Source organism: Cuculus canorus, chromosome 5 (genome assembly GCF_017976375.1).
Source record: "Cuculus canorus isolate bCucCan1 chromosome 5, bCucCan1.pri, whole genome shotgun sequence".
Classification (NCBI taxonomy): Eukaryota; Metazoa; Chordata; class Aves; order Cuculiformes; family Cuculidae; genus Cuculus; species Cuculus canorus.
The window spans coordinates 25,647,142-25,667,391 of NC_071405.1; the positions used below are offsets into that span (position 1 = coordinate 25,647,142).

General features: G+C 41.8%; 1 protein-coding gene across 1 annotated transcript in view; it reads right to left on the reverse strand.

Moving 5' to 3' along the window:
• CLMN (calmin) overlaps positions 1–18,528 on the reverse strand; it is a 78,653-nt gene extending 60,125 nt beyond the window's left edge. Inside the window, exon 1 of the mRNA XM_054068357.1 lies at positions 18,352–18,528. Within this exon, the coding sequence (XP_053924332.1) occupies positions 18,352–18,433 (82 nt within the window). The 5' untranslated portion in view covers positions 18,434–18,528. The remainder of the gene's footprint in view (positions 1–18,351) is intronic.
• Positions 18,529–20,250: the final 1,722 nt, after the last annotated feature.

The following is a 20,250-nucleotide window of genomic DNA, read 5'->3' on the forward strand; positions in this document are numbered from 1 at the left end:
CCTTTCGAGGTGTGTAATGCCAGCAGCTATGCTGAGTGCAGATAAGAGTAGACTGTATTTTCATCAAGGAAACATTCACCAAAATAGTTTTGAAGTCAGCAATCCAAACAACCTCTCTACTGTTTACTCTCCCTCCTAAATGTGGCTCTTGAGTTAGTAAATTGAATCTTGCTTTAGTAAATTAAAGCACCTTCCCACTTCACTCTGCCAGCCATCGCAAGAACAGAAACGGTGAATTCAACCCTGCGTTTGCTCCTGGGATCCTGGAACAACACTGACAGCCTGTCAAGGGCTTGGGAAATACCTAAGCATATCCCAGCCTTCACTCTTGCCACCTCCCTGGAGTACTCCTCAAGTGCTTTCCATGCATAAATAAACTATAGTAGGATGAACTTCAAATAGGCCTCGCCCTACACAGTCAAATAAGCTAGGGAAAATGCATGTATGATTTGTAGTATTTACATATCAAGCAATGAAACTTCTTGTTTTGGCACATTATACATGCTGGAATTACTAACAAGACTGCAAACTGGATAGGCGCAGTTTATGCATTGCTTTTTGCCATGAAACACTGCTGGGTGACTTTGTTTAGGGACCAGGCAGACCCTATAAAACTCAGGCTATGCAGCATACCTAAACAATATTCTCCTGCCTACCACTTTAGATTAATCCATTCGTTTGCTACCTATCACAAGGCAAAAATTTCACATTTGCAACTGCAGTCAGGCTAAGACCTGGCTCTGCTTTTTGGTTACCTGTCATTCTCAGTCAGTCACTGCTGTAATCCCATTTGTTTGTAGACATGCTATTGAAGCAATGCTGTATTCTTAAGAAATTACTCTGTATAAATGAAAGAACATATTTTTTCTCAGTGGTCACAAATTAGACAACAAAGTGACATAGGAAAGGCATTAAATAATCTGGATTTATACAAATTAACTTTGAATTTGTTTGTTTCATAGTTTGCAGCCTGGCAATATGACCACTTGCACTAGGCTAACTTCATCGGTTTCTATTTTTCAGATAAGCACACCACAAAAAAAGTCTGAGGTGAGGTAGTAGCTTTTATTAGGCCAACAAACAGGAGTTGGAAAAACAACAAAGCAACTTATCAGTCAGGCTAATAAAAGACATTACCTCTCCCTACAAACCTTGCCTTGCTTAAATCACACCAGCAACTTCACTACCTGAATATTTCTCATCTTATTGATTAATTTTTTACATTAAGCCTCAGCTTATAATTGTATTTTGTAAGTAAACAAGATTTTCAGTGCAGAAGGGTGAAGAAAGCATGGGAACAAAGCTTGTATAATTTTGCCAGTGTGGGCATTAGATCTGCTAGTTCCTCCACCTCCACATGCTGCAACCCCAGCATCTGCGGAGAATTCCCAGCAGAAAAATGATGAGCCTTGGGACCAAATTACCTTCTAGCTGACGCTGCTCAGAATTACCATTGCTAGTGTGAGCGGGTCTGTATCCCAAATAACTGATCTGAGATGAGCTGGCTCCCTTGCAGGCGCGCAGGATCCCTTGGGGACTCCTAAGAAGTGGCAGCAGCAAGCTCTTAAAGTGGCTGAAAGCCTTTATTCATTCCACATTCACCATCATGGCACTGAATTAGCATTTTCTGTGAGCCTGGAGGAATAATTGTATCCCACGGATCAGCAGATGAACAGGTAATGTATAGCCATGGGGCAGTGTAGGGATACCCAGGAGAGTTTTTGGAAGCAGAGGTTTCCCTGGAACATCCTGAAATCTGGAGAGGACTAATGAACTACTTCCAGGAAACAAGCACATTAAGCACATAATTTTGCCTTGTCAACTGCACAGTAAACATACCTCACACAGAGACACCCGGCCCTTTCTAAGCATCCTTGTTATTAAGAAGAGCTCTGGCATCTCCAGCGAGCTTCTTGTTGAGAGAGAAATACACAGAAATACTCATTTTTCCTCACTTATTTGTGTTTCGAGTAGCCACACAACTCAGCCTTAGACCCACGACAGGGCTCTGAGTTGAGCCTTTCCAGCTAAACTGCTCCTCTGCCTGCCTCTCATGGCACAGCCTCCAGTGGTGGCAGCTGTGACTAAGCCCAGCTCCATATGCATTGAGCCTGGTACAAAGCACACGCTTGGCCCACCACTCTGAACTCAGAGGTCAGGGTCCTCTCCTCTGCCTCCCTCACTGGCTTTGGTCAACTTTGAATGGGCAGCAGCAAATCTGAAACACCAGCAACTGGGAGCCTGTCTCAAGGAAGATAATAGCAGAGGTAATCCCTCTCTGGAAAAAAGGATCCTTAATTCAGTTTAACCATAAACAGCTAAAGTAGAGCCACTTTTGTTTTGCAGAGGAACCATCACACCAGCATCCAGAGTGTTATAGTTAACTGACTTGCAGGAAAATTAATCTGGATTAACTTTTGAATGATCTCATGTAGATGCACTCCATGTTATTCCTTAGCTATATAACACCAAAGTGGCAGTGGCCAGGTTCATTGCTCTATAGTACCATCACTAAATGCTAAATCTCTCCTTTAATGGTATCAGGCAGGCAGTAGCTGTTGCTGCTGAATGCCCAGCAGATTGCTATTGCTCTCGGGACTCTCATGAGGGAAGGTACTGAACAGCCTTAAGATACTATTGTCTGGTAACAAGCATTTTCTTTCATAAACAGCACCCGAAAGAAAAGAAAAAGCAGTTCTGTGTTGTGAAGAGATGATGAAAAGGCTTTCCTATTCCCCTGCTCTGGGCACCAGGCTGTTGGTTTTTTATATGAGAGGAAAATAAGACATTACACGATCTTCTGAAAGAGTATATTAGAGAAATGGACAGCATAAATACATAATTCATGGTTTGCGAGAGCCTTGAGGCAAGACCTTTCGGACTTGCTAATTGCTTTGCTGAGAAGTAGGCCAGAAGCCATAATAATGCTTCCTACACCTAGGCAAATACACACATAAAGCTGTTGCAACATCCACCTAGGGGCTTCTACACCACCCCTGTTGCACCAATGTGCCGCTGGCCCACCTGACAACATGCCAACCAAGGACAAGTATATGGGATATCAGACTGATCCAAGTATCTGGATCTAATTCTGGTACGCTTTTCTGTATATTCAGGTTTTTGGACTTCAGACAAATATATTTAAATAAACAACCTGCAGCCATGCTGTAGCCCTTGAGGACCCTCACTGTGCACTCACAGCACTAGTATGCAACTCTGGGCACATGAGATTGGCAGAGGTGAGTAGCTGCTCCACTGCAGCAGCCTGATTTAGCCCCACTGAGCTCAATGGCAAAAAATTCAGCGGCTGCAAGATCAGATCCCAGCTACAGGAAAAGACATTAATATGACATGTAGGGAGGACAAAGGCAAGTGTAACAGCTTATAACTACAGAAGTTTGCACACGTGCCTAATTTGGTGGATTCAAGTCATGAAAACACGAAAATATCTTTTAGCTTCCTATGCCATACCCACCTCCTCCTCCATGTCCCTAGTAAATACTGCTGGATTGTCTCACGTCAGCAGGCAAAATCATAGGCTTTTACCTACCTACATTTTCAAATCTCTCCTATTGACATTGTCTCGTTCCATAAAACGCTATTCCAACCAATTGTCTGATAACATCCTGCTGACCGCCACCAGCCCCTGCTGCTTCTACTTTGTTAGACCCCGCCAGAAGGCAGCTTCAAGGAGCTATAAAAGCTCTCACTGTTGCTGTTTCCAATTTGTTACAGAATCCAGTTAGTCATTCACTGTGTCTCAAGAGAGTTGGACCTGCCTCTAAAACACAGGGATCAATTGCCTTCCTACTCAGCCAGCTTCTCCTTCTCCAGCCCCTTCAGAGACCAGTATTCCTCCTGCTATCCTGTTGTAACCATCTTCCTTGCAGCACCCTTAGAGAATTCTAACCCTTTGACTGATACTCTGCATCCCTTTCACTACACATTAGAAAGAATGTCTTTTTAAGGTATTTCTTGCCCTTTGGTATTATTTACTGCTGTGTCAAAATTACCTTAAAAACTCATTACTAAAATGCAGATCAATACCTTCCATAAAGCAGCTTATCTCCATGAAGCTGCAGAAGTAATACTACTGAAAGTGCAAGAAAACAGAGTCTGTCGCTTAATTGTACTGTGCTAAGTCATACTACATTGACAAATTTACTGAAGTAGATTAAAATTTTACTGCTAATATACTTACTTACCTAAATATGTTCTATCTATTTCTCAGGATCAAGAATATGAAACGTCACTTAATCTCACGAGTTCCACCTTTAATAAATTTTGATAGATCCTACATTAGATGCAAGATAAAGAACCATAAGCAGTAAATATTGCTTGCTGTAGTTTTATTATGTTCTGCGATCCACTCATTTGGTCCAAGTGAGAGAAACCATTAAAAGCAGAGTAGGTCCATTACAATCGCAATACAAAGGGCAGTCTTCACGTCATGTAAAGAATACTAGCACAGATGGTGAATCAACATTTTGCAGGAAAATCCATGTGCTTCCACATTAATGAGACACGGGTTAGAAGAACTCAGTATTATACACCGTCATCATATGTCAGAAGTAATTTGTTGTCTAAGCTTAGGTATCCAGATGGTACCAAAAATACTCTTTTTATAAGCACCAGGCTTTCACTATAATTAAAAAATGGTTTCAGAAAATATAATGATTTCTCTGAGTATTCCTAGTTCACTTCTGACTGCTCAGCATGCCCTGTATTTGCCATGCAATGCTTTAACAAGGAGAACGTACATGCATTAGAAAATCTCAAAAGACAGAGCTGGGGAGTAATAACACAGGAGAGAGAAGCTGTACAGGACCATTGCGTTCTTTAAGTGTGAATAAGATGGAACCAGGAAGGCAAAAGCTACATGGTGCTTCCCTTGTGGATACACCAGCAAGGTCTTCAAAAAAGACCTGGTCTCTGGAAGTCATGTCCACAGGCCTGCATGCAGGATGGCACTGAAGCAAAACTAGGAAGCCAGGTGAGCCACGTTCATAGCATTGAAAATAGCTCAAACTAGAAGAAGTGGCTGCTTCTGATTCAGATTCAGTTTAGCCCCCACGCTCTGAAATTGGGTTTATCCATACTGGAGAGAAAGCAATTGGACTTTAGAACTAAGTCCCATTATTAACACGCTTTCATTTCTGCTGGGAGCCTCAAAAATCTTCATAAAAAGCTTGCAGTGAAATAATTGCTTTCTTTTCACTTCACCCTAGCAGACTCCCACAGGTTTGACTGCATTTTTTTTTCCTCTTCTAAGTAAATTGTACAGCTTCTCTTAGAAGCTTCACCTTTAAAAAAAACAGCCTAGAAAATACCAGGCTAAATTTGACATGTTTTTTCCCTATGTTTCAAAGCCAGAGAAGGGGTTTTCTGGAAGAAGATAACACCTTTTCTACTCAAGTAGATTGAAAATCTGCTACAGAAAAAATGAGGGGAAAAAAGAAAAAATAAAGGAACAAACTGCTGGGAGAGTATGTGGGTGGCAGGGTTCAGTCTTTAATCTGACAAGTGTATGTCAGCACTTCTCCACGAACATACCTATAAGGGATCTAACTGTTTTCCTCTTTGCATAGCTATAAGTTTGTACTGTTTGTTAATAATACCTCCTATTCTTAGGTTAGCTTCCTGACATTCTCTCTATATGATGTCCAAAAACCTAACAGGTTCACAAAGCAAGAAAAGCTGATGCCTTTCTTCATTAATACATTTGCCTTTCTAAATGCCTCAAACAAGTTAATCTTGAAATGAAAAATCACATCATCAACCATGCAACAGACAACATGGTCCAATGAGAGATTTACAGACTGGTAACTAGGGAGCAGGCAGAGGAGGCGGCTGCTCAGCTGATGGATATAAATAGTAAAATCCTAGTCAACAGGATATTATTGTTCTTTGGGGTTCCCAAAGAAGCCTTAAGCATTGGATCAGCTCCTACGCACATGGTGATCACAAATCAGTGCCCATGTGCAGTAGGGAGGCACTGCCCAGGGAAGACTCGAGGCTATTTCAGCAGTTAGGAGGTCTCAGCACTTCCCATGCTCCTGTAGGAGGAAAGACTGAGAAAGTAGGGGAAAGGGCTCAGCAAAACACCTGTCATCTATTCATTCCTTTATGTATTCATAACTCATCTCTACGAAACATAAGACTAAAGAGAAATGCTTTCCTCTGCTTATGCCATGAATCCAAGACTAGATGGAGATCACCAGACAAATACCAAAAAACTTGAGAAACTTGGGGGGGGGGGACGAAGAAAGGGGAGTCTTCCAGGAGAAGTTTAGAATGGCTTATTCATAAAGCTGTAACCCCACAAGACACCTGCTGCAACTGGCTTCAAGTGAAGGCAGCTGACACTTCCAGGTACTGCAGAGCTTCCATTATAAACCACATTTCAAGGTGAGGCAGTTAATTGCCTCATTGCTCTATGACCTTTGCAGAAAGGAAAAACAGAATCCGATTGCTCTCCTATTTCTAATTTTGTTTCTGTTAACTCCTTGACTCCCTTCTCTTCCAGAACATATCCTTATAATCATCCAGGGCAGACAGATACCTTCAGGTAGATCCCTCTCTATATTCATGAAGTATTGTTTTGTCTCATGCGTACCCTAAGCAAGCTGTTCCTCAGTCTTCCTCTCTACCTCACCAAGCTCTTTCAGACCCACGTAGAAAGGAGACAGGGTTTCAGGACAGTGGGTATAATACTGCTCTCTGTTAAAATAATATTTGGATGAGTCTGAGAACTGGACTGAGGAGTATGATTTGACAGCAGGTTCAGCCTGGGATAAAATTTAATTCGATTCATTTATGCATGCAAACGGAAAGCTTTTATTAGCACACATTACTCAAAGAAAACAAGCAATAGTTCCGGGAGATATTCATCATGAATTATCCTCTTCCAGCCTCTAGTACCAAGTTTTCTTCTTTCCCAGCTCTACTTAATCTCCTTTCTAGCAACATATAGTCAAACCAAAGCAAACAAATTTCTGGTACAAACTCAGTAAAAAGAAAACATAGTAAGTAGCAGCAAAGGGAGGACACCTGATTTGGATCTTCATTGAGGTAATTCCAAAGCACTTCAAGAAAAAAATGTTTTGCCTGAAGATGATAAATAGTAACTTGTAAAGATGATCAACATAAGACTTTTAAAAATACATCTCCACAAATACAGAAAAGTAGAAGAAAGCAGGTTGTTTCCATTCCACAAACATTTTGTTCTTGCATTAAAAAAAATCCTAAGCCAGGCCAAATGAAATATGATTGCATTCAGTTAGCCTTCACACCAACTGGTGTGTGCTGGAGAGAACACTACAAGCACAAGCAAACCAGAAGGAAACCTCCTGCCCTGAAACAGGGGAACACCACATGCTGGGACAAAAGATGGGTTTGCAGCTTCATGGGAATTATCAAGTTGTAAAAGTTTACAACAGACAAAGCAGCATATATGTATTACAGTTCATGTGAATTGATAGATGACATTGTTAGGTTTTGTTGTCAGATGGTGAAGGAGAGAAAAAGAAGGTGTGAAGAGAGGATTTTGGTCGGGTAGTTAGAACAATCACCTCGAAAAAAGAAGAGTAAGGTTCAAGGCCTGCTCCACCAAAACTTTACAAGTTCACACTGAGAAAAGTTTGCCATTAGGCTGTCTGGATAACTTCGAAATACATCCTCTGGCTTTCACGTGCCTTTGATCCCAAACCCTAATACAGGGATGTCATCTAGAGAAATACACCAAAACCATGGGACACTCAAATACTAAACAAATTGAAACGAATCTCTGCTGGAATGTATTTAAAAAAAAATCAATTTTAGTCAAGACAAATGCAAAGCAGTAGGAAAGAAAACCTATTTATATTACCTGAGTACCAGAACTTAAGTTTAGACACTTCCTGTAAACCTCCAGTTATTAAATACTACTTCGACATCCTTAACAGCCCTATCCTTCTATAAGGATACAGTGTGCAAGAACATACATGTGTAGCAGGATCGGCAAGCCAAAATGCAGTGGGTAGCTCATGGCAGTCTTTTCGTCACGTAGACATCAGGTTAGCACGTTAAGCTGTGTTTTCCATGCAGCTCCTGAGAGGGAGCCTGTGTTTAGACTCCAAAACTGATCATTAGTGTGATAAATGAAATGAGCGGAAACTTTGGCTCATAGGGCTTGAACTGCAGCGGCTCTGCAGTCAGTTACTCTTTGTAAGTTTTCGATCATTAGTGAAATGAGAATGTAAGAAGTCAAGTGAACATTCAGTTCATAATTAAGTGCCTGAATGACAAAACTGTCTACTGGGCTTGAGTGATGCAGCATACATCTGAGCTTGCTGTAGGCATCCAAACTACCTCTGGAACTGGCTTTCGCCATGAGTCTCAGCATCAAAAGGAACAACTCAACATACACGAAAAAATATGCTCCAGAGCCAGCTGTGGGATAGACAATGAAAAAATGTTTAGAGACACACACTCCACTCCCTCAAATTAAAGGAAATCAAGGATTTGAAAAGTACCCAAGATCTGCCCAGCTGAAAACAAAAATTAGTGTAACTGGCTGTGTTAGTTAATTATAAACCAGTTATGAGAATGAGAGACAGATGGGTATCAGCTTTCCAGACCTCTGCAGCTACATCTGCATCTCTCAGCACCTGAGGACAGCCCCTCTCAGTAACGCCCAGGACTGGACAGGAAGCATGTGCTGTCCTCCTCCTGCAGATACAAGCTACAATCACCAAGGTCACAACCGCTTCCTGACTTCAGAGTAGTCACACTGGTCCGACCTCCAAGTTCTTAAAATAAAATAAACTCATCATGAGTGATACTGTCAACTGCAGCATTACAGAGGAAGGAATTTATAGCATCCCTTGGCTGTATTGGCCACCAAAACATGGTACTTCTTCCTGATACATGCGGTTTTTTTAAGATCATTAAATCTCCTATCTTCTTTGATACTTCTGATAAACACAGAATGTTTCTAACTATTGAAAGGTGAACACTGAATACATCAAAAAGACTATCTACCTTCAAAAGAAGAAATGCAGCTTAGCTAGCAAAATTTCATACTCTGTCTTCTTTCAGCCAAGGTCAATGACCATATTAACTTAGAATCATAGAACAGTTTGGGTTGGAAGGGACCTTAAAGATCATCCAGTTCCAGAGACATCTCCCACTACATCAGGCTGCCCAAGGCCCCATCCAACCTGGCCTTGAACACCTCCAGGGTGGGGGATCCACAGCTTCCCTGGACAACCTGTACCAGTGCCTCACCACTCTTACGGTGAAGAAATTCTTCTTTATGTCTAGCCTCTGCCCCTCTCCGTTCCCCTCATCCTATCACTGCAAGCCTTTGTGAACTTCTGGAAGAAGGCTGAACACAAGTTCTTATCTAATATTAGGGCCCTTAAAAACTATTTTCTTCAGAACATATAGAAATGCAAGAGTCCCTATATCTTCAAATCACTTCTTGCTCTGTATCCAGGGAGATCTTTAACAAAAAAAAAAAAAAAAAAAAAAGAGAAGACAAAAAATCCCTGAGAGTAACAGGAACTAAATGCTGTTCAGTGGCATTAATCATTAGGGCTGGAAAATCCCCTACCTGGCATGGAACCTGCAAACAAGGATAGGGAACAAACGCTTCCCAGCTACTCTGAACAATAACTACTAGAATCATTCAGGATTCACAACAGAAATATTTCTCTCAAGGAAAATTATTGAAAATTTTCTCTCTGAAAGCTCATCTCCTCATTTGGGCAGGATTTTCATGATTCACTGATTTTAAGCATCACGTGAAGTCCCTGCCCATGGCAAGGGGGTCAGAACCAGATGATCTTTAAGGTCCTTTCCAACCCAAACTATTTTATGATTCTATGAAGGTCCTGCCTGTAGTCTCTCCTGCACTACTGTTAGATTTCTGAGGACCATGCAAATGGGATCTGGTGCTCCACTGTTCCGTGGCTCTTCCTTGTTTGCCCACCTCTGTTTGCCTGATTACTGCCCAAACAAACAGCCCAGACAGATTTATGTTTCTTTCTTTACATACATCCCAGACACTAAGTCCGAAGTGGACATTTCATACTATGTTATTTATAAATACAATATGTTTATTAAGTTATAGCTGTGGATCATGTTTATCATGAACATCAGTAGGAGCCAGAAAGCTTTAATCATGTGTCCAGACGTAGTCATAGGAGGGATCAGATTTTAACAAAAAGTTATCTTCATTGGCATAGCTCTCATTTGTGCCGGTGCCAGGACTCTCTTGCCCTTCCCATTTTTCACTGAGCCAAAAGAAGCATAATCAGCCTTTATTAGTGAACTATTCTGACTGCATGTGCAAAACACCTATTGATATACATTAGGGATTCTTTGCAAAGACTAAAACAAAATGGTAGAGTACTTCTGACCATTAGTGCACAACAGAAGGACAGGCTGTGAATGCAACCAGTCCCGGTGCTTTGGCAGCACTACAGAGCACTTCAGCTGGAGCTCCTCGAAATGGACAATTCAGGCTGTGATACAGCTCTCAAAACACATGAATAGTACATGGACGCCTGATCGTCAAGGGGTTTATTGTACTGTTATTTTGTTTTCTTTCAGAGGACACAGGAAAAACAGGCTGGAAAAATAAAAACATAGTTTACCAGAAGCACTTGAGAGTTATGAGGCACTTGCAAGACTAGTGCGTATCAGAGACCCTTCATAGGTTTCAGAAGTACTAACAAATGAATTATCCTGAGGGACAGGTCCAAAACTGTAAGACCTGCCACGTTACCATTGACAATGATGGTAAGCTGGGTGGGGAGGGAAAAAATGCATGTAGGCAGTTTATTTCTCATCTGTAAATACCTTCTTCCTGGTACAACATACAAAATGCCTTTTTTTTTTTTTTTTAAGGGTCTGTTAACTTGGAGACTGCAACTGCTGTGCCACTGTGGACAGCCACTGCTTCTGACAGTTTCAGTCCCTCTGAGGGACAATTCCAGATGCAAGACCTACATCTGTAAGTCTGGAGCACATGGGATCCATGGTGACGGAGCTTAATTAGACACTTGAGTCTTGTTTCACAACCAGCTAACTACAACAGTTTCCAACCTAACCCAACCATTAAACAGAAAAATCTAGTTGCTGAAAAAGCCATAAACTCATCAGTACAGACAAGCAGAATATGATTTACTGCCTTCAGACAAGATCTGGTCTTCCACTTAAAATCCCTCTGCACATGAAGGCACCGGTGCCACAATCTGAACTATCAGAGTGATTTGGTGGGTATGGGTAGAACATCCCTGACTTCAGCAGGGGCTCTGGATGGACTCGTATACGAAGCATCACTGGAGTGAGTGAGGCAGCACCACAGCCTGTGGGGTCGGGCTAGCATGTAAATCTAAACATGCCACTAAACAGCCGTGTTTCCTGGTAATGGACACTGCACAAGAGCAGAGACTTTCTCACTCAACTTGGGACACTAGAAAATGCACTCAACCCACAGTCTTAATTAGGATAGAACAAAGATCCAAATGGATACACATATTAAAGATAACAAGGACCACAATACAAATGTTTCTATTTGAAATTAATCCTGTGGGGCATATTTAGTGAGCATTTATTTTGTAAACAACTAGGATTACACTACCAAAAAGAGAAAAACATTAACATTACCATAAAAAAACAATCAACAACACTGGTCTAGAAAGGTCTCATTTCTGAATAGAAATGGCAAAAGATGCTAACATAAAAAGTATAAAAATAGGGTAACTCTCTGTTTATAGATTCACTGGATCTGAATTACACTTACATAACAAAGGTAACTTTCAAGGTACTACAGTATAAAATATGTTTTTAGATATGTCTGAATTAATGGAAAATACTTAACAGAATATCTTGAAGTATGACACTATTTCAACAAATACTCTTCAATCATGCCATTGAGCTAAGCAATGAACACACAGATTAGTGCTATCTTTTAAGTGTTATAGATAATATCTTTCCAGATTCAGTGGTATTTCTGCGTTTAGAAATAAATCCTTTCTGCTAGCAAGTTACATGTTCACGGCCATTCACTCTGTAGACATCCAAGGTGTTGCTATTACGACACTCTATAGAGGATGCCAATTTAAACTTGGGTTTGTGGCAGTAAAGCCTCAAAATATAGATAAAACACAGCACGCAAACATGCCGCAATTATAATGAGGTAAAATCCTCCATCTTGCAATCCTCCACCTACAGTCTCTGTATTTAACTGGTGGGGGAAGAGATTAAAATAGAACAGCTGGTAAAGAGACATGTAGAAAAAGACACTAAAAGCTGCTGTGATGCCCTCCACCATCCCAGCACTGACACAGATGTGACTGCTGATCTGGTAAGTTATTCTGAATACAAAATTCTGAGAATCTTTTTGACTTCTACATGACAAGACAGATAACATTTGGCTCTTTCTCTTTAGACATGTGCCCCTAAAAATCATTTTGCAAGAAGTTTAAAAAGCACAGGGCATAAACAGATAATGTTTAAATGGACACTGACAAGCCACAATGCCCAAGGTTGCTTCATCTAATCCAACAGAACCTTGTCTTTTTTAAAATGGAAAAAGGAAACAAAATCATTCACTTGTAATATTTTCAAAGTTAATAGTAGAAATACTTCAAGATGCAAGTGACATACCCTTGAAATTGTCTTTAGAAGAAAGACAATTGTTTCAATTTCTCTCCAAGCTGAGGGGACAAAACAAAAAACAAGCAGGAGAAACTATGAGAAGTACATGACATTTTTAAATTCACGTTAGTTTTAACACAATGTTTTGAAGACTCTTATTTTCAAACTAATGCCATTCAACTACAGGCAAGTGTTGCAGTCTGAGATGTCACCAGCTCTCCTAACACCAAGGCTGGTCAGTGCTTGAACAGCTCACCTAAGGAAGAAAGAAAAGGTGATGCTGGCAAGTGACAGCAGACCAACTCCATGTCTTAGTCAGGTCTATGCTTGGATGCCAAATACAAACAGACTCTTAGGATGAAGTGTTAATAGATGGGTGTAAGAGTTCATTTGACTGCAGTGCTACCGGGCATGATTTGAATTTGGTGTAATGTCATCCATGCAATGGGACAGAAAGCCCAGACTTCTAATTTGTTAGAGAAATTAAGCATTGACCTTGTTATACCTGCATGCTGAAACATGCAATCTGTACTTTGTCTTACCTCTCACTGCTCCTTTATTTCACTGCTAGTGTTTCCAATATCTGGAGCAAGTAAGTCTTCCTTCCATTGCTGACAAATACCATCAGGTATGAGAGTGCTTTTATGGAGACCATCCTCATTGGAAGGCTTATGTTTCCAGCATTATCTTTGCTTTCTTACACCTGGATCTAAATTTATTTTTGCAGATTTGAATTTATAACTCCCAGGCCTATTTAACTTCATTTTTATATAGAATAGCATCACTTTGTTGTTCTATAGGGCTTCATCTAAGGTTCTCCAGGCAATTTAATATTTCCAAATGTCACCTTAATCCACTGAAATGAATATGTCTACGTGCAGAATGAAATCCTGCTCAATATGGGACAAGTTATGGGAGACTTAAAATAATGAACAGTTACAACACCTTACTTTCATCAGAATGAATGGATACATTAAAAAGCGTTCCTTTCCATTTATAAAATTTCTATGTGTTTGAAAGATGTGTCAAACTACAGCAAACAAGCTGAATGCTGCTGTATCTTTTACTTAAAAAAAAAAAACCACACTGCTCTCTGTAGTTCAGTGCAACATAAGTCATAAGAATTATGCTTTATACATAAATGGATAAACAAAACATAGACAAACTTTCAATTGTTTGTGACTGACTATGAGCACCTGCCTTCAGATATCCATCAGAGATGCATACGCCCCTCAAAGTAAAGAATCATAGTTACTTTTACTGACAGAGAAAGTTAACTATTATTAGTTAGGGACCTGTAAGATACAGACTTTGGGACCTGTTATCTCAGCGGAAGCCGAGGTTCGTATCAGTAACAACTATAGTTACCACTGCCCAAAGCTTGTAAAAGTCTAGATCTTAAGTATCCAAGTGTGAAGACAAGCAAAATCAGAGAGTACTGGAAGTTTATGATTGAGTGATTCACCCCAAAGTACAAACTAGCACAAGGACGGTGAGCTAGTGGGGCTGGTATTGTTCAGTTTATTCCTTTCAGCCTTTTTTTTTTTTTTTTTGCATTATTCCTGACAACACTACAGTATATTCCTGTGTAGCCCTCCAAGTATGTTTGAAGGCCATGCAACCCTCAGCAGAGCAAGTCTGAGAGTCAGGAAAGCATTTAAAATTACTGAAAGCAAGGGATAAACCATCTATGGCTTTCTGAGGGTTCTGCATCTAATTCTGAGTGAGTAGCAAAATGACAAGTAGCTTTGACTTTGGGCCCCCTGTCTATTCCTCTGACAGGCAAATGGCAGGGTCCTACCATCCCATCCCATCCCATGTATTCTATTATATATATGTGAAATGAAGGAATATTCAAACCATAATTATTTTTAAATGGTGGTAACAGCACTCGTTTGCCAGAGATGGATAAAACATCCGACTGCACAAGTATTCATCTTCACATAGTTCATTCAAATGAATATGAGGAAAGGTACGTACTACTGAATATACATTGAGTATTGCAAAGCACAGGACCAAAATACCACCTAAAAGAGAATAATTCCTTCTGAGGGTGTTGCCTTTTTCTATGTATGTGCAATTCACCACATAAGGGAGTATATTTTTGATGATCCTAAATCAAGCTTCCAGTAGGGAAGATTTTAGAATATTCTTGTGTTGTAACAAAATGTTCCCACTGCTGTGGTAATGAAAGAAAGAAAGAGGGAAAAAAAACTCCTCCTGGCAGGAAATTAATTATTAAGCATTCTTCTGCTTGATGATGCGCTCCTACATTTGGCGCAGGCTTTCCATTTTTCTCTTTCAGTATGTGGAGAAATTCACTATGGAGGATACACAAACAGAACAAAGAGCACAAGAATGTCAGTTTACTAAATGCATTTAGAAACCAAACATACCTGAAGTGAGGAACTCAATTTGTGCACCATCACACCTGGCACTTACTCCCTCTTTACATTTCACTTGCCTCTATTTCATCAGATTGTCACTTTTCCTTCTCTTCTCTGAAATTACCTTTGTCGAGAGTGGAAGGCGTGCGCCTTGCTTTTAGCGTCACTTGCCTGTGATTGTTTTGAACTATCCTTTCCTTCACTGAAGAAATCAAATGGAAAATCTTAGAACTTAATGGAAAGGGAAAATAAAAGCCCATCATCGTATGCCTATGTCAAATATCCAGATGTAATCTGATTCTTAAAACCATGCATTTTTTTTCCTATGTCCAGCCAGTTCAACAAATTTCACCCCTGGCTGTCAGTTTTAGTCTCTCTGTGAAAAAGCTGAAAACCCCATGCGTGCCATAATTTCACCTATCAGTTCTGTGACAGAATATACAGCTCCTGAGGCTACTTGTGCACCCAGCATATGCACCTAGAACAACTCCTGAATTTGGTGAGCTCATACCACTGCAAAACCACTCCTGTGAGGGCAGACGCTTCCCAGTAACCGGTATCCTGGATCCTTCCTGGATGTGGAACTACCAAACTACAGAGGGAAGATGCAAAAGACAGAAACAGCATATGCCATCTTCAAATAGTATTTTACGTCAGCAGTGCTCTACAGCCTCGCTAAGAGATAACGAAGAACTTCTCGACAGAAATGAATAATTTTAGCTTTTAAAAAAGGAGGCAGAAAGATTATGAAAAACTGCTATAGCAGATGGCTGTATGATGGCTACAGAAACCTTAATACCAGGTAGGCTGCTCGGGTTAGTGGTACTGTTTGTCATGGTCACCACCACTTTAGGCTCATCTCCTTGGGCTCTTCCATCAGTTGCTGGGCAGGATGGCTCACACACAGCATGACAATAATGGCTCTATCCGCCTTCCAGACCTGAAAGACCTCATATTTGGCTAGCTCTGTGCATCAAGCAGAAGAAGGTGGTCAATCTCCATCTCTGCATGCAGTCATGCCAGTGCTTTCGTGTGTTGTCCACAGCTGCAAATATTAAGCTGCTGCCACCCACACTCTCCTTACAACATACTCCCTCTTGGTCTACACTTATATCATAGGGTCCCTTGAGAATCGGAAGCATGTTCACATATGGAACATGTCCCATTGAAAGGAAGCATTCTGGAATAAGGCAAACCACCAGCTTCATAGTACAGCACATGTACTCTAAGCACACTCTAAGCACAGCTGGTCTTGCAAGAGAGCACTGCAGAAACAGAAGACAAAGCAGCAGCAGACAGGGACCATCACCATCTGATGCCCTTCCGTGGCCCTGAGCAGCAGGGTCCTGCAGGAGGTTGGTTGGTGCTGCTGCAAAGTGCATCATCCTTAGCTAGTTTTTCATCCTAGACTCATTACTTTCTAACACATCAAAACTGTTATTGAGTCTGAAACTGATAGACAAAGATACTAGCGGTGACTCAGATCACTTTGTTTTGCAAGGAGAGAATGAATTTTAAACTGTAAAGCAGGAGCAAGTTTAATTACTACAGAAGAACATAGAGCATATGCTGCCATTTTACAAGAACTTATCCTGAAAAGAAGCAACATGCTTTACCACTGAGCTCCTGAGTGACAAAAATCACACTCTCCTGAGTATCAGACTCTCCATCTGTAAAATGTTTTTCATCTTTGGAAGATAATGTGCAAACTACACATTACAAATCATATATGCTGCAAGTGATAGATATTATCACTTGCTTTGGAGCGACACCCTAGAACAAATGCCTTTTCTGCCCTATAATAGCCCACAGCAGGCATAAAAATTCTTAAACCCCTATTTAGTTGTGTAAGCAAGGTGATAAGTAATATTTCTCAAAATTCCTCTTGTATAGCAAGAAGGGAACAGGCAGGTTTTTTAATGAACATAATGTTATTCAAAGGAGTTTGCCCTGTAGGATGACATTCTCCTACAGGCCTACAGGAATTTTAGAGAAGGCTGTGTGCATCTGTATAAATGCATTTTAAGTTCCAGAGAGGAAAATGAGTTTAATTCCTTCTTACACAAATGATTGAGAGGGAAAATGAAAAACATGTTATTCTCTTTAAGAACAGATTTCTTTTCTATTTCTTCTCAAAAAAACGCCCACGAATTAACAATTAAGCCTAGTTTAATTGCTACAGTTTCAACCAACAAGAGATCGGATGCAGGCCATCCATGCTAACACGCAGAATCCAAAGAGACAGTGCCAGGAGTCAGAAATGTAGAATTACACTGTAATGAGAGACTGTCAAAATCCAAGGGGAGTTCAACCTAGAATCAACAGCCCTGGCTGTACTCAAAATCTGAATTTTAGAGGCTGTGATGATTGTCAAAATGTTGTGGAGTGACCCCATCAGCAATTAATGGCATTAATACAAAATTAGAGCTGAAAGAATGGCTAATTTGGGTCTCTTTTCTGATATAATATACATATTCTGTAACCAAGCCAAACCAAAACTAATTTCCAGCAACTGCACTGTCTCTGCCAGTAGACAGTGTTTTAATATCATTATGCATAAACAGGACCTACAATAATGACCTACAACTGAAGTCAATTATTTTTTATGGAACATGAAGATACATTGCCGTATAATGTGAGTTGCTGTTGATTAAGATTAGCGTGTTGCATTAAACGAATTGTTCTCCCATAAACCACTACTGTTTTTCTTCTTTCGTCGACTGCTGCTGCCCCTGCCAATCACCAAGAGTTGGCCGGTGAGGAGCAAACATAACTTTGGAGGAACTGCTACACCGATACCAAACTACATTCAATCGCAGATATTTGCACCCTTTCTCATAAGCCGCTGCTGAATAAACATGGGCAGAGCTTTTGGGCAGATCATCCAGGAGATGCTCTCCTGTTCTTCCACAGGCTGTGCTGGCAGAAAGGATGCAAAATCTATGAGCGAATGCAATTTGGTATCAGTGTAGTAGTTCCTCCAAAGTTACGTTCGCTCCTCATTAAATCGGATTCCCTTCGGATCGCAGCGATCGGTCCTAGAGCCGCATCCCGGTACCCAGGTCAGGGGGGGCTCTGCCCGCAGCTCGCAGGGCGCCCCCGCCGGTCTCTGCGGGAGGCGAAAGGCAGAGCCCCCGCTCCTCAGGGCACCCCGAGGGGGAGAGAGGGCAAAGGCAGCCCGGCAGCCCCGGCGGAGCGGCGGGGTCGGGGGCACGGGCTGTGCCGGCTCCGCCGCAGCATCCCCCCCCCTCCCCCCCCCTTCCCCCGCGGGTCCGACCCCGCGCCGCCCCGGGGATGCGGGGGGTCGGTCGCTTACCTTGGAGGTTCTGCACTCGGATGTCACTGATGTGCCCGATGAGCTCCTCGCGCTGGAACCAGTCCCACTCCTGCCCGGCCATGAGGACGCGGGGTCTGGCCGGGGCGGAGGGAGGCGGCGGGTCCCCGCGGGGCACCGGCACCGACGGCGGAGCCGAGCGCCGGGACGGCCTCTCTGTCCCCGCCCCTTCTCCTCCTCCTCCTCCACCTCCTCCTCCTCCCACCCGCGCCGCTCCCGCATCCCCCCGCACCCTCCGCCCCCGAGATTCTCCCCAGTCCCTTTCGTCCCTCCAAATAAACATGTTTTTCTCGCGGGGGCTGCCGGCAGTGCCGAGCTCTTCTTGCCCGTTTCTCTCTCTGCTGTGCCTGGCGACGGGAGAAGTGGCATCCCCTGGAATAAACGCCGTGCATCCGCGGCAGAAATGGAAGGAGAAAGTACGATCCGCAGAGGGGTTTTGCTTGTGGAGAAGAAATAAGCGTCCCTGTAAATTAAAAGCGCTAATATGCCATTTGTATACTTATTTAGCCTGCTCTTGCTTGTCTATTTAAGCTGTCAAATTTCCTTGGTGGTGAATTTTCACATCAAATAATTTTATTTACAATGTTTTTCATCAAAATTGGTCAGGAATTCTTGTAAAGTAATTGTTAACATGTTATACCTTGGTAACAATTCATAGAATCATAGAATAGTTTGGGTTAGAAGGGACCTTAAAGGTCATCAAGTTCCAATCCCCTGCCATGGGCAGGGACACCCCCCATAGCCCAGGCTGCCCAAGGCCCCATCCAACCTGGCCTTGAACACCTCCGGGGATGGGGCATCCACAGCTTCCCTGGTCAACCTATGTCAGTGCCTCACCACTCTCACAGGGAAGAAATTCCTCCTTATGTCTAATCTAAATCAGCCCCTCTCCAGTTTATACCCATTGCCCCTCGTCCTATCACTACAAACCTTTGTACACAGTCCCTACCCAGCTTTCTTGTAGCCCCTTCAGGTACTGGCAGGTCGCCATGAGGTCTCCTTGGAGCCTTCTACCCTTCTTGATCCTCTTCAGTGTCACTAAGTTCTGTGCTCTGCAAACCTGGTGAACAGCATGAGCATTTCCTTTACGTACAAGGCATTTCATTACAATGCACCACTATTTGTATTTTTGCTCCTGTTTTCTTTTCAAACCATGAAGACTGTATAATGTAAACAGAAAGTTTTGACACAATCCAGTCGGACTAGTATAGCATCATTAGTTAGACTAGCAAAACAAATAAGCTGAGATCTACAAAGTTAAATATAAACAAACTGGGATCTAGAGATTGTGGCTCTTTCAAGTTGGAAGTGTTTATGTGAACCCAAGTGAACGCTTACTCCAGGCAACCAGTTTTTTCAGCCAGCTCAGGAATGCGTTGCTCTTCCCACAGCCCACTAGGATGATTTTATGACTATTACAACTCAAAATCGCGTGTAGATGGTGAGAAGGCAAAGTCATCTATAAAGCATCTAATAGGTGAACTATTTATCACCACTATTACATGTGCCAGTCAACTATCCCACAATCCAGTCTCCAAGAGTCTGGAGTGATCTTTAGCTTTATTACTGATTACATGTCAAGGCTTAAAAGTTTTGCACAAATGTAAAGACAGTTGAATTCCACGCTGAAGCCTGAATTCGAATTTATAAGCCCGAATTTAAGGATCAAAAGAAACGGCATGTGAAAAAGAAAATGCATCTAAACTCAGACGGATCTGCACAAATTGCAATACCAGGCTTTGACTTCATTTTGCACTGGGAGGCCCTGTTTTTTTTTTTCCAGGAGATATCAAAGTGCATCGATGCATCAGTACTGTGTTTGGAGCTGGAGCTGAGCTGATGTGGCTGTGGGAAAAGCAGATGAATGACTTCACAGCACTG